The following is a 14,267-nucleotide window of genomic DNA, read 5'->3' as shown; positions in this document are numbered from 1 at the left end:
TGCAGCGGAAAATGGCAACTGAAAGGATGTTTTGGCTATCCTACTCCACTAAAAGCTCTTAATTATACCCGTTACTCGTAGAGTAAAAGGGTATATTCTATTCGTGCAAAAGTATGTAACAGCCAGAAGGAAGCATTTCGGACCCTATAAAGTATATACATTCTTGATCAGGGTCACTAGCCGAGTCGATCTAGCCATGTCCGTCTGTCTGCCGTCCGTATGAACACTGAGATCTCGGAAACTACAAAAGCTAGAACGTTGGGATTACTTGCGCTACGTGGCAAGTTTTAAATTGTCTGATTTCCTAACTCTTTTTGTTATTCAATTAATTTTCTTTTGTACATTACAAGGTATTGGTCTTAAAATATTCAGGTGCATCGAAGATCCCTAGTTCCTCGCAAAGTTCTATAAAATAAAATACAAGTTTGAGGAACTAGTTTACTTTAACTTCCTTATTAAAAATATGAAATATTAAAATCTCCTTGAATTAGTAATTAATAGAAAATACGTTCCTTCATAAATCCGGCCTTTAAACAATCCTGTTCCTAATATACATTTTGATTGAAAATTCAATTGGTAGAAAGGCCAAACCTACTTGATAAAGCATTACATTTAAACCACCAATATACGAAAAATACATCCAACAAGGAACTACACTTTTTTATTTTCGCCAGTATATTATTTACAAAACTCACCTTCTCATCCTTGGCGTAGAATAGCATATTCCGCTTAAGGCGAAAATATCGACGTCGCCAGCGCTGGAAGGACCAAGTGTGCTTGAGCAGGAACCCCTCTTTGATGATGGCGGCCTGGAAAGAGAACAGAGCTAAGTGAGTGCAATTTCAGCTTGGCTATGAAAATACTCCATCAGCGATTCGCCCGGGGCAATTAGCAATTGATGAGCTGACACCGCACGGCCCGGAGTCAATGGGCCGAGGATGATAATAATGAGGAGCGTGGCATGTAGCAGACACAGATGGGACTGGGCACTCAGGACAGAGGACACAGGACACAGGACTCAGGACACTCCGGTCAGCAACTCCGAGGCTCTCTGCGGGATCCGTCAATTGCAATCTTCGGCTGAATGTCAACAAATAATTGGCTGCAGGCTAACAAAGGCCAATGGCAAGTGGCGAGTGGGCGGCAGTTGGGCGGGTGCGGGTAGTCAATATGGCCAGCAATCAGTTGTGCAAACAAAGAGCCACCACACACAGCTTTTGCCGCTGCTATTCACACGTATTTGCGAGGTATAAAAGTGTAAATAAGCGTGGCGCGAAAGGCGACAAGAGTGACAATAATCCGGGGCAATTATACGACAAATAAACTTTTTGATTCGTTCGAATTTTTCGACTTGCCAAGGCGGGGGCCATAGAAATCGATCCAAATGCCGCAGGCAGAGTGCACAAAGTTGCAATCCGTTTAAGTTTTGGGCGGGGTCAGCCCACCCCAGCCTCGGGGAAAAGGAAATTCAGCGTCAAATAATAATGGAAAAATCGTTGGAAAAATCAAGGGACATTGCAACCAATCGAGTTGCAGCAAATCCATTTGCTTTCTGTTTGTTCAGCAAATGGCAGAGGGAAGCGGAAATGTTTACTTAGCCAAGGAATTGAAAGCTCGCTTAAAGGCTATACGTGACTTTAAATGATTTTTAAGGAATAACGGAAAAAGAAGAAGGAAAACCTTCTTTAAATCAGGCTGTTGACCTCGCAAGGGAGGTAAAAAATTGAATTAAATTGATAATTCTCGGCCCACAAGCAGGAGCCAAGCTTGACTGTGACTAAAAATCAAAGTTACGGGCTATCATGTCAAGATAAATCATCGTCAATCAATCATGTGGCACGGCCATGAGGCCAATCGCTGACACATCAAGTATACGCCAAAGTGGCCAAGGATAAAGCCCACAAAGCCGGAGTCCATCAGCCAGCCAACAACAGACAGCGCGATGATGATAAGCAAGTTTGAAATTTTCGTTAGCAGGGTATTGATTTTGATTTAACACCACCCTCCCCGCCCCTCGATTTCTTCCCTGTCCTTTTTCCACTGAGGTAAAAAGATACAAGATAAATAAAAAGGCCGGTCCATAGATATGAATATGACTTGCTGTTGTTGCTCACTCAGCTGGGCAACGTAAACATAACGTAAGATTTCCCAACCATGACTTTTCCTGGCTTTCCTCTGCTTTCCATTTCCTCAGCCCGGCAAATACATTATGCATAGGGATTAGGCCCTTGACTCCTTTTCTCTTCGCTCCGACTTTTCCGCCTTTTCAAAAAAACAGCTTTAAATTAAAGAAATTAGCTTCAGAGTCAGAAATTCCTTTGATGGCTCACGTGAGCCGCAAAACAGTTGGCCAATTGTCTGAGTAAATAGTCGTAAATAATTCAGCCTTTTTTCAACAAGCACGTGGCAAGAAAAGGAGCCAGACTCAAGGATATTGCGGCAACAGCCCACTGAAGACGATCTAAGGAATGAGGCAGAGGACAAGATTTGACAAGACTTCTGGCTTTGTTTGTACTGTAGGTTTACTTATTCTTGGATTTAAATGGCTGGGAAGGACTACAGTCGCTGGAGAAAAAATGGTAGTGTAGCTACGAGAGAAAGTCATGTTTCGATTTAAGAATTTTACACACTAAAAGTAAAGGTAAGTAGAGTGTTTGGTCTAGAGTGTTTCGGAAATTTTTTCAAAAAATACATTTTATAAAATAATTTCATAATTAATTCCCTGCCATTGTATAACTTAATGAATGAATGATAATGATAATGAATATAATTTAAAATAAACATTAGGCTTTTTTTCAGATAGTTTTATGTAATAATAAATTATAAAATTTAATTATAAATTATTATACGTAATAAACATTATGCCACTTGAAAACTAGAAGTCATAGGTGCCACAGAAAGACTTATATTCGTGTACAATGTATACTGATACATTAAGGAATCCCAGTGCAGCGCTAAGTCCATTCCCTAATTTTTTTAAGTTCCATATTACTCAACTATTTATAAAGTTCTACTGTTGCTATAAAGCTTTCTAAGATTTCTATAGACGAGATTCATTTGTCACTGTGTAAAGGTGTCCTAGTAAGTTGTAACTCGAGAGCGTGATTGTAAAATAACATTACTAACTCGTTGCAAATATTAAAAAGTCCTTAGTCAAGTCCCTGTTCCTAGACGCTTGTCCCGGACTGTGTTTCAACTGTTGAGGCTCATTCTATTGTCTTATTGTCGCCGCCTTCAGCATTGGCAGCACGCTAACCAAAACGCTGCCATCCAGCCCTGCACTAAGCTGCTTTTGTTTAGCGTTCGCTTATTGTTTTGCGGTTTGACATGTGTAAACCCCACACCAACCTACAGCCCACATGGCTGTTTATGGGGCCACGCCCCTCTCAACATGGGAGCACTTGAATGTTGCTTGTCTGTCACAATCAGGCAAATGTGTTTTCCTCGGCCCTTGAATGCCATAAATCACAAATAACAAATGCCTTCGCTTAAAGCCCAAATTGCACTTGGACGATCGATGGTGAGACGGTTGCCGAAATTCGAGGGGATGGGGTCATCAGCAGCTGGATAAAAATACAATGGGGACCCAAAGGCCAAAGTTGGGCGGAAGGGTCAGTGCAACGATGCGTATAATTAACATCAAATGGCCAGCAACCCGGGCATCAACTTTGGCCCGGGAATATTATTCATACGACGCGGTGTACGCAGCAAGGAGGGTCGAGCCTTGGACGCTTCAAAGTGACACCAAAACCGTAAAGAACTTAATTGAAGCTTTTCTCGGGCTTCGCGGAGTTTTTGGGGCTTGCCTTTCTTTCGTTATTCCGCCATTTTGATTCTTTTATTCGCGAAACCTGGCCGCCGGGCAACTATGGCAACGTTTAATTAAAATACATGAACGGTCCGCTCGGCCTTCCTTTTTTGCTCCGCCGCGAGTCGCAAGTCGATACAATTTTATTTAATTTCGGACCACATGGACAGCGTCGGATTACATTTTAATAATGCACCGAAATGATGATTGAAACGGGCGCCCGGCTAAGCCGAAGCAATCACCAAATGGGGGCTGCTCTGACCCCTGACCTATGCAGCAGCGACACTAAAATATTTTAGCGACTTCTTGAAGTGCGCCTCTGACCTTTGGCAGTGGTGCAGCGCACTAAGGTACTTGAAACATAAACTCTCGACACACGCAACTCGCATATGGAGGGGGCACCCCAACCCGCTGCTGTTTGCCCGTTTGCATGCAACTTCCGCTCCAGAAACTTTAGCGAGGACGCTCCGCTGCACTGCTATGGAAGGTCCTGTGACAAAGCCGGAGGACTCTTGGCACACGGAAAAAAACGGAATCACATCCGCTTTGTATCGTCATCCCAAAGTACTCTTCATCATAGTTACGCCTTAATGGTCATCGATGCAATACTTCACCTTTATAAAATTGCTTATTGTTTGGCTCTTAGTTAAAAATTATTTTCAACCGAATATTTATTCGGTTATTCTAAAAATCCTTTTAAAATTTGATCATTTTTTAAGTTAAATTTATTATTTTGGGATACATATTTATCACAAGATTTTATATGTTATCGGAATTCGTTTTCTTGCTAAGTGAATATAATATAAGTACATTTTCCATATAATATCAAAAGTATGTACTCTTGTTCGAATCAATTTTGAGCATTAACATAAAAACAGTAAGCAAAATATTAACCAGAACTCTGCACGTCATTAAAATTCTGCATCCAAATGGCATTGGGATAATTTATTTTTATATTATATTCATATTATATTAAATTCAGAAAAATTTACAAGTGCACTAGTGCAAGTGTTTAGTACCCACCAGGTTGTTGGTGCACTTGGTGGACATGCGGCGCTGAAAGAGGCGCGCCGGCTCCGTTTCGATTTCCGACTCGGACTCGGACTCGTCGCCATCGTGGCTAATGGCGATGATCGGGATGATGGGCACCGGGGAGATGCTCCCGGAACTGCAGGCGCTGCTCCTTCCGCTGCTCGGACTGCTCCTGCGGGAGCTGCGGGGGCTTCGCTGCACGTGCAGGGTGTCCAGTTTTAAGTGGGCCATTGTCGGGATGAGGGACTTCTTTGCATATCCTTACACACAATCGGGCTGTCACGTTGCAAGGACACGCAGCACTCAGCGTCGAACAAAGCGAGGGATCCCAGCGTTGAGTAGCCGCCGTGTAGCCGCAGGTGGCCGTCCCATTTGCAGCTCGCCCTGCTTATGTAAAAAGACTCCCCGACTCCCCCTAGGACACACCCCCTGATTCGCTGGACAAAGGCAAATGGCCACACGCTCGCACACTTTTTGGGGAAAAAGGACTCTGATTTCTAGTCCTTTGTTGTTTGAAAGCGCTCAAAGTTCCTTTATTCAAATTACAATAATTGCACGAGCATCCAATACGTATAAATTCAATACTAATCCAATAAATTTAGCAAAAATACTTGCACATAAACACATGTATATACCATTCAATTAACTATATATGTATATATATATTTGATTAAGCGACACTAACTAATTTGCAATGGGAAAAAGTACACCACATTCAGAGAAACAAATTGTCTGGCAAAAACTGCCGCACACCGTACACCAAACACTCACAGTTCACATTTAAATTCACATTCAAGATTACACTAACGATAATTGAAATTGCGTTTTTGTCCTTAATTATTCCGCCACTTCCTGCTTCCGCTACCCCGTAAAAGTATATGTAAAAAATTCTACACTAGCTTGCCGCCTCGAGTTATTGTTTCAGTATTTTGTCTATTTTTATTTTCTGGTCGGGCTCCACTGCTCCGCTCTGCTCCTTCTGTTCCCCGCCGAAGTTTGTTCGGAACTGAGACTGGGTCTGAATCTGAATCTGAATCAGAAACTGAAACTGCCGGAGCCGCGCGGCGAACTGAACGAGACCGCAACCCTCACTGTTTGCTGTCAGCTGCGTGGCCCAAAGCGGAGTGGGCCTGGCCCAAAGCCAAAGAGAAGGCGGCAGGCTGGCGAGCAGGGTTGCCAGGTGGCGAAGAAAGATCCAGGATAATACAGACATAATCTCAATATAATCGTTAAATATGTTCCGAACTATAAACACCATTTATTTAGGTTTATAAGACTTTAATATATGTAAGTATTTTGCAACATACGATTTTAACACATTAATGACGAAAAAAAATTATCAATATTTATTTGCCCAAGAATTTGTTTAGATAGTGGGGCATAAAATAATTAAGATTTATTTAATTTTAGTTAAATTTTTATTATAACAAAATTTGTGATTAATAAAATCATATTTAATTAATAAAAATTAAATTTTTGAATTGTTAACACATATTATTTTTAAATTAATAATTATACATACAAAAAATTTGTTATAAATTAATTTTTTTAGATAACACAATTTAAAACAAGAAAGGAAGCTAGCTTCGGCCAGCCGAAGCTTATATACCCTTGCAGATCATTCCTATTAATTAACAAATCGCATAAATGTTCAATTTTCTAATATTTCTCATTAATTTTCCGATCGTTCCTATGGCAGCTATATGATATAGTCGTCCGATTTTGATAAAATTAAAATTGAAATTCGGAAATATTTAAAAAGAGTCATATCCTAGAGTAGAAGATAATTCAATAAAAACCAAAGAAGCTAGAATTTATTTCCTATTACTTTTCCATTAATTTTCCGATCGTTCCTATGGCAGCTATATGATATAGTAGTCCGATTTTTTAAATAATTAATTCGAAATTCAGAAATATTTAAAAAATAACATCCCCAAAAGTAGAAGGTAATATTTCAAAAAACACCGACACTAGAATTTTTTAAAGTTTTTTTTTCTGATTGTTCCTATGGGAGCTATAAGATATAGTTGTCCGATCCGGTCGGCTCCGACATATATACTACCTGCAATAGAAAGAAGACTTTTGCGAAAGTTTTGTCCCGATAGCTCAAAAACTGAGAGACTAGTTTGCGTAGAAACAGACAGACGGACAGACGGACAGAGGGACAGACGGACAGAGGGACAGACGGACAGACGGACGGACAGACGGACATGGCTAGATCGACTCGTCTTGTGATGCTGATCAAGAATATATATACTTTATGGGGTCGGAAACGTCTCCTTCACTGCGTTGCAAACTTCTGACTGAAATCATAATACCCTCTGCAAGGGTATAAAAAAATACTTTTCTATACAGCTTTTAATATTTTTTTTTGCACTTCATGACATCCCTACCTAACTGAGCTGGCACGCAACGAAAATAAGAAATATTCATTATCCTTGCCAACAAGTTTTCGTGCTCTCCGCATTTTCCGCGAGAGAGCCGCAGAGAGATGCACGGAAAGAGAGTGAGCTAAACACACACCCTCCGTGAGAGAAAAGCCGAAAAAGGACGAAACAGGACGAGCAAAACAAAACGCCGGAGAGGCGAAGGATAAGACAAAGTACAGACGCGGACAAAGTAAACAGGAAAGCCAAAAAATGAACCGAGGAAGGAAGCGAACGACTGACAGAGCGATGGCTACAATTACAAAGGAGTGCAAAGGCAAATTTGTAGAGTGGGCGGAAAATGTGGGTGGTGTGATGGCAGGGAGGGTGTGTGCTTTTCCGGCCTTGCGCTTTGGCTTTCACTATTTGTTGTCTGCTGTCATTGCCGCTTGGCCCCTTTCCTCCCCTCCTCCCAACATCCTTGTGTACCATATCCATCCATCCCACATTTCCCGGCGGGCATTACTCTTTGCGCTTGACTGCACTCGCCTATTTATTTTATTAAATTTTTACGTGCCCACACACACTCACGTGCAGTGGGCATTTTCCAGGACCCAAGGACATCCAATTAGGCGGCTGCGAGCAGTGCTTTTAATGCATTTTAAATGCGATTGAGGCCGACCTGAAAGAACTAACGCTTTTATTTAAATCCAATTTGGCAACGTAGCGTTAATGACATAAGCTCCCTGACGGTAAATTCATTTGCCGCTCGAATGAAATTAATTCACTTTTCCATCCCGTTAACACCTTTGATCTCTCCGAAAAGGGGACAATATTAATGGACTGCTCTCTGTTAATTATTGAATTTTCTCTGTATTGATTTAATGACGAGTTAACAAAATACTGTTTTTCATCTCCTTTACTGGTTACACGTAATTTAAGAGATGACGTTGCTTAAACTAAACGGATTTTGATGTTTTTTTCTTACCTTTTTCAAATAATTATTTCTATTACCAATAAATAAAACGTTTGATAAAGCTTTAAGTCTGCAGACATTTTTAATTGGCATTTATTTTGTTGTGCTTCTAGACACTATTGTCGCAATGATTTCAAAGGTTTTTTGGTAAAAGAGTAATTTCTGAAAAACTTTTTTAAAAATTTCCTGAAACTAAAAAAAGTTTCTTTCCATTTGTATGATTCCTATATTTTCATACATTAAAAATAAATACCGATTTTACAATTAAATTTAATTGACTTAAAATTTAGTGATTAATGGAAATACACACTTAACGGAAAGCGATGAATATGATTAGGGGACTACAGGGTAATAATTTCGAGAGAATTGCACCCGAATCAGATCGTAAGGAAATCCCAAACTAGTTTTCCTCACACGAATCATAGACCCAATCCTGCCTCTCAGCTTGAATGTTGCCAACTCTTGTTCCCTGGAAAAACAAAATAATTAAGAAAATTGTATTTAAGTGAAATTGAGATATTAATGTCATATAATTTTGAGTAAGGAAAGAGGTAGTTAGTCTACATATATTAATTGTGAGAAAAATGACTTATCAAATAAAATAAAATTTAAACTGAGAAACTTAACTTAAACTTTTATATACATACATACTTTCTAGTTTTCATAGTTTCAGAGATCTCAGCGTTCATACGGACGGACAGACGGACAGACGGACATACAAACGGACCACAGTTTTGATAAATTCTATGTATAAGTTGTCTCTAAAGCTTTTTTATTATTTATTAGGTTAAACTTATCTTAAGATCCTGCTTAATGAGAAGTAATGCTCACGACTTTGGGCCTTACCCTTGGAATTTCGAGACAGCGACGGAATCGCACCCGAGTCCTTCCGGCCTTTTGACCGCTAAGCATCCCGAATTCGAAAAGGCTTGGTGTCAGTAGATATCCTCCCCAGTTCGGTGGCATTTGGATCTCCTCCGGCTTCTTGCCCAGCCACGTGTTCAAGCGCTGTACGACCTGTGCAAAAAATCCAGACCGGGACTCCCAGTCGGCCGCCGCATATCGTGGCCCGTGGGTGATGCACATCTGGATGTGTCGGGGGTATCTTCGGAACTGATCCAGAGCCTGCTCCTTCGTCAGCTGGTGGGCGGATCCTGCTATCCGGACACTGCGCATGAGTGGCGCCCAGTTGAAGTGCAGCGAAACGTGCGGATTGGCGCTAATCTCGCCCGCCTGCCGGCTGCCCAGGGTCGTGAAGAAGGTGATTCCGTTGGCGCTTACCTCCTCAATGCTGGTCAAACGGGTCACGGGTTCCCCGGATTTATCCACAGTGGCCATACAGGCGAGACGCGGTCGCACCTGAGGCGCCTCTCTTTGGGCGGCCATCAGCCAGTTCTGGAAGATGACGTACGGCTCGTCGTAAATCCGCTGCTCCTCGCTGGCTACATTGTTGACCTGGTGGGAAACATGGCAGACGTGCTGCCGAAAGCGGCACATCGATCCCGCGGTCCACAGCGTGCCCCAAACCTTTTGTACCAAAACGGACGACATAGTAATTTGAAATGTGCTTACATATGTAGCTTTTAATTTATAATGTGTTCGGGATTGAGTTAAAATTCATTTCCTACTAGTTTAACTTTTTTCAAGCAGAAACAATTTCATTAAAATCTTTGAAATGCCCAATACGCATATAATATTCTTGAATTTAAACATGTTCATTATTCAAAGCCATTCTCACAAAAATGTATCTTTCAAAGTGCTGCATAATACCATTAGCCTAAGCTATTTTTATAGAGTGGCCTAGACACAATCTTCACAATTTTTTAGGGACCTTCTTATATGAGACAAGAGGGACTAAATACAAGTACATTATTGAATTCAAATTCATATAGCCAGCAAAAGTTTATGGTTTTATATTTATTGGCAAACAAACTTTAACAGTTTATAATATCCTGCACATATTAACTACCTTTGGAAGACATTCTGAATGCATCTGTTGCTGAACTCCAGATCCCTGTGCTTAGGGAGCCAGCCGCTCGTAGACCCAACCATCCTCTCCTTTGTGGACCAGCTTCCCGTCCACCTCCGACTCCACTCCAGCACCTCGTCTGAAGCGGATGCGATCGTGGAGGCGGTCGGTCTGGCCCTGCCAGAATTCAATGAGGTCGGGACGCACCAGATAGCCACCCCAGTTTGGGAGTGGAACCTCTCCATCGGGACCCAGTTGCCCCTTGATTCCGGCCTCCACCTCGTCCAAGTAGCTTCGGGATGGAATCCGCTGGCTTTGGGGGCTGGCAGCGGCTCCAATTTGACTGGCCCTAGGTCGCTGGTGGAAGTACCTAAGGGAGTCCTCCGGCGAGATCTTCTCGGCCACGCCCTCGATGCGGACACTCCGCCGCAAGGGCAGCCAGTAGAAGGATATGGCCACATTGGGATTCGACTTGATCTCGTCCGCCTTGCGGCTTCCGTAGTTGGTGAAGAAGGTGAATCCCTCGGCGGTGGCTTCCTTGACCAGCACATAGCGATTGGAGGGCTTTCCCTCGGAGCTCACGGTGGCCAGAGCGGCGGCATTGGGCTCCAGGATCTCTGGCGTTTTCAGGGCCAACTCCAGCCAGTCGCGAAACACGCAGAAGGGATTCTTCACCTTGATGTCGTCCTCCAGAAAGGCGTCCTTGCGCTCATGGTACTTGAGGCGAAGTGCTAGTATGAGATATTCACGGAAATTTATTGTAAACCCATTGCAATCATTGGAATTATTCACCCGAAAGAGGCACCTCCGAGTTTCCTTGGCTCATCCTGCGAATCGTCTGCAGCAACTTCACTGTTTTTGCAAGGTTTATCTACTGATTAGTTGCACATGCACTGGCCACAAAAAAACGTACTTATTTGAGGTCACTTGAAAGCTTATCTGCTGCTGAAATCGTTATCTAGTGCCGCTAATTCGCAAAACAAAAAAACATCTGCCAAAAACAACAGCTGTTCGGAGTCAGTGCTGCCCACTTTGGTTGAGAAAAAATAGCTAGAAAAAATAGATTAAAAATCTTCTGTTTTTAAAAATTATTCCATAATGCTGTAAAAGACCATCGCAAGAAATAATAAAAGGGGGATTCCCTAAACTGTTGAATTGCTGAATTGCTGAAAATTCAACAAAAAATTTCAGCAATTAAGGGAACGACCCAAAATGGTTCCTGTTGAATTTTCAAACAGCTGTTATTTGTTGAAAAATTTCACGAAACTTAAAGCACGTAAAATTTGATTTATTATTGCTAGTTACTGTCTAAAAGTGTTACCAAGGTAAAAAGAACCACTAATATGCTTTCTAAGTTGATTTTAAAATAAATAATGCGTACTGGTGATACTAAAATGTTACAGAGTTGCCACGACTTTTAAAAAAAGGTGACAACTCTGGCTTTTCAGCAATTCAACAAAATTTTCAGCAGCCCCGAGGCTGTTGAATTGCTGAAATTTCTGAAAGTTGACTTTGTATAGAACAGCTGATTAACAGCTGACCAAAATTCAACAATTCAGCAATTCAACAGTTTAGGGAATCCCCCTAAAATCAGAAAAAGGAGATTTTAAAATTTAATTAGCGAAAACTCTTGCCGTTTTAATAAGCAGCGGGAAAAAGCTGGCAGCACAGCATTGCTTGAAATAAGTAGTGTGACCGCGCTTGCTAAAATACTCTTAGGCCTAGTAGTAAATACCATTATATACCAGTTGAGTTTTAAGAAATACCATTAACAACGTTAATTTTAAAAATTAAACTGGATATACCCTAGGGGGATTCCCTAAACAACAAATTTCAGCAATTAAGGGAACGACCCAAAATGGTTCTTGTTGAATTTTCAAACAGCTGTTATTTGTTGAAAAGTTTCACGGAACGTAAAGCATGTAAAATTTGATTTATTATTGCTAGTTACTGTCTAAAACTGTTACCACGGTAAAAAGAACCACAAATATGCTTTCTAAGTTGATTTTAAAATAAATAATGAGTACTGGTGATACTAAAATGTTACAGAGTTGCCACGACTTTTAAAAAAAGGTGACAACTCTGGCTTTTCAGCAATTCAACAACATTTTAAACAGCCCCCAGGCTGTTGAATTGCTGAAATTTCTGAAAGTTGACTTTGTATGGAACAGCTGATTAACAGCTGACCAAAATTCAACAATTCAGCAATTCAACAGTTTAGGGAATCCCCCTCCTAATCTGTTCAATTGCTAATTTTTAAAAAATTTAATTTAGAAAATGTAAGCAAATGTAAGCTTCGCACATGTTGGACGCGGTGAGAAAACGATGTTCTCAGCAGAGCTTTGGGCAGAGCAAATGTCTATGTATAGTTTCTTAGTTAAATAGTCACTTACGGTTGAGCTGGCGTTGGCCAAATTTGGATTTTCGTTGAGGAGGCAACTTCCTTTGTCCCTAAAGGGAAAAGAAACTTGACCAATTCAAAGCTTCTGGACATAATGTCCCAATTCTTCCCGGATGTTGTGGGCGAGACGTTGATTTTTGCTGTAATCATTTTTACAAAAATGATTAAATCTATCGAGTATCGAGTATTACTACACCCAAAAAAAAAATCGACTGAAATCGCCCTTGGTTTTAGAAAATCGTCTATGAATTTGCTTTACTGGCGATTTTGTCTATATTAAAGAAAGTAGGTTTTTAAAATCAAAGACGTTTTTTCTAAAAATCAAAAAAAAATAATAGACTCCAATTTATAAACTTTTTGCGAGAAAGAAAAAAAATATTTCTTAGAATTTATTTTTTAATAACAAATATTTTTTAAATAACAAAAAAAAATTCTCAAATTCAGAAAATACAAAAATCTATTTTCGGGCTTCGGAATTATACCCGTTTGTTTCTGTGCCGCCACGGCCTTTGTGTCTTTACTCAAATTGATCTGGCTCTCTTCTGGTTATTCCTTTTAGTTGTTCATTTAATTTTGCTCTTAAATATTTATTGATTAATATTAATATTTATATATTTATTATGGTTCAATAGTAACAGTAATTGAATGTTTCAAATTTGAAAAACTTAAACATCATTTTTATCAAAATATAATTATTCATGAGCTAAAAAAAAATGCAATAAATTTTTATACCCTTGTAGAGGGTATTATAATTTCAGTCAGATGTTTGCAACGCAGTGAAGGAGACGTTTCCGACCACATAAAGTATATATATTCTTGATCAGCACCAATAGCCGAGTCTATCTAGCCATGTCCGTCTGTCCGTCTGTCCGTCTGTCCGTCTGTCTGTCTGTCCGTTTCTATGCGAACTAGTCTCTCAGTTTTAAAGCTATCGCGATGAAACTTTCCCGAAGGTCTTCTTTCTATTGCAGGTAGTACATATGTCGGAGCCAGCCGGATCGGACCACTATATCTTAAGGCTCCCAAACAAATATAAGAAAATTCATTGTAACTTTGTAGGAAGTAGGCGTTTTGATTCTTGACTACTTAAAAACAAAATTGAAATAAATCGAAACGCTGAATCTGGAATCCCTGGAACTGCACCGAGTGAGTATTCTTTTATCTACAAGGGTATATAAGCTTCGGCTGGCCGAAGGTAGCTTCCTTTCTTGTTTTTTATTAATATGTAAATATTAGTGTTAAAAAAAAACAAAAAGACACCATGAGTTTTTCGTCTCGACGTGGGATTGAACTCATACTTGCAGTCGCAAGCTTGAATAACATATGCATGCACGCACGCGTTAGACCCTTAGGCTACCAATCCCGGAAATTTTCTTCGATTACTAGCGATTTTTTCTTAGGCTAAAAAAAAATTTTCTAAAAAGTGTATAAGAAGGGAAATTAATTAAAATTAATTTTTTCTGTTTTTAGAAAAACAATATTTCTATTATGTAGAACCACTTTATAGAATATTTTTTAAAGCACAGAAAAAATTTTTTTTTCTTTTTTTTTTTAAGAAAAAATAATTTTTTGAGTCTATAAAAGAGTAGATGTCGATTTGCATCATGTTCCCCCAGCCCAAACCATAGGACCTAAAATTCTGGAAAAAATTGGGTCTAAATCGTGTGTTAGAGGAGGTGTGCACTAAGAAATGATTTTTTAAAATTCGGCTCCTA

General features: G+C 40.1%; 3 protein-coding genes across 11 annotated transcripts in view; all 3 read right to left on the bottom strand.

Moving 5' to 3' along the window:
• LOC108061404 (diacylglycerol kinase eta) overlaps positions 1 to 5,650 on the bottom strand; it is a 46,948-nt gene extending 41,298 nt beyond the window's left edge. For 7 of the 8 annotated variants that reach the window (XM_017147545.3, XM_017147617.3, XM_017147591.3 and 4 more), the window contains exons 1-2: positions 4,832 to 5,649; positions 696 to 809 (exon numbers count right to left, since the gene is read on the bottom strand). In XM_017147545.3, the coding sequence (XP_017003034.2) occupies positions 696 to 809; positions 4,832 to 5,071 (354 nt within the window). In that variant the 5' untranslated portion in view covers positions 5,072 to 5,649. Of the gene's footprint in view, positions 1 to 695; positions 810 to 4,831 lie in introns of all 8 variants that reach the window. The other variant, XM_070216955.1, reaches the window with a different exon arrangement.
• Positions 5,651 to 8,245: 2,595 nt separating this feature from the next.
• LOC108061287 (pyridoxine/pyridoxamine 5'-phosphate oxidase) lies at positions 8,246 to 9,784 on the bottom strand. The gene is made up of 2 exons (XM_017147395.3): positions 9,029 to 9,784; positions 8,246 to 8,651 (listed from the first exon to the last, which is right to left on the bottom strand). The coding sequence occupies exons 1-2, from the start codon at positions 9,731 to 9,733 to the stop codon at positions 8,583 to 8,585; spliced, it is 774 nt and encodes a 257-aa protein (XP_017002884.2). The 5' UTR covers positions 9,734 to 9,784; the 3' UTR covers positions 8,246 to 8,582.
• A 287-nt stretch (positions 9,785 to 10,071) lies between these two features.
• Positions 10,072 to 11,189, bottom strand: sgll (sugarlethal). 2 transcript variants are annotated; one of them, XM_017147382.3, is made up of 3 exons: positions 11,065 to 11,189; positions 10,944 to 11,003; positions 10,072 to 10,882 (listed from the first exon to the last, which is right to left on the bottom strand). In XM_017147382.3, coding segments are annotated over exons 1-3 (741 nt in total). In that variant the 5' UTR covers positions 11,066 to 11,189; the 3' UTR covers positions 10,072 to 10,202. The 2 variants fall into 2 exon arrangements, with proteins under 2 accessions (XP_017002871.1, XP_070073235.1); XM_070217134.1 differs by having other exon boundaries at positions 10,944 to 11,022; positions 11,065 to 11,111.
• Positions 11,190 to 14,267: the final 3,078 nt, after the last annotated feature.

The sequence above is a fragment of the Drosophila takahashii genome, chromosome 3R, assembly GCF_030179915.1.
Source record: "Drosophila takahashii strain IR98-3 E-12201 chromosome 3R, DtakHiC1v2, whole genome shotgun sequence".
NCBI classification, from domain to species: domain Eukaryota; kingdom Metazoa; phylum Arthropoda; class Insecta; order Diptera; family Drosophilidae; genus Drosophila; species Drosophila takahashii.
This window is presented reverse-complemented; position numbering and strand designations above follow the sequence as displayed.

Bases quoted from the DNA above. Each gene is read 5' to 3' on its own strand.
- LOC108061287 (XM_017147395.3), bottom strand. From the start codon at position 9,733: ATGTCGTCCGTTTTGGTACAAAAGGTTTGGGGCACGCTGTGGACCGCG. The intron at 8,652-9,028 runs GTAAGGCCCAAA...TTGTTTTTCCAG, and splicing joins GCTGTCTCGAAATTCCAAGG to GGAACAAGAGTTGGCAACAT.
- sgll (XM_017147382.3), bottom strand. The intron at 10,883-10,943 runs GTGAATAATTCC...ATCTCATACTAG, and splicing joins CTCGGAGGTGCCTCTTTCGG to CACTTCGCCTCAAGTACCAT.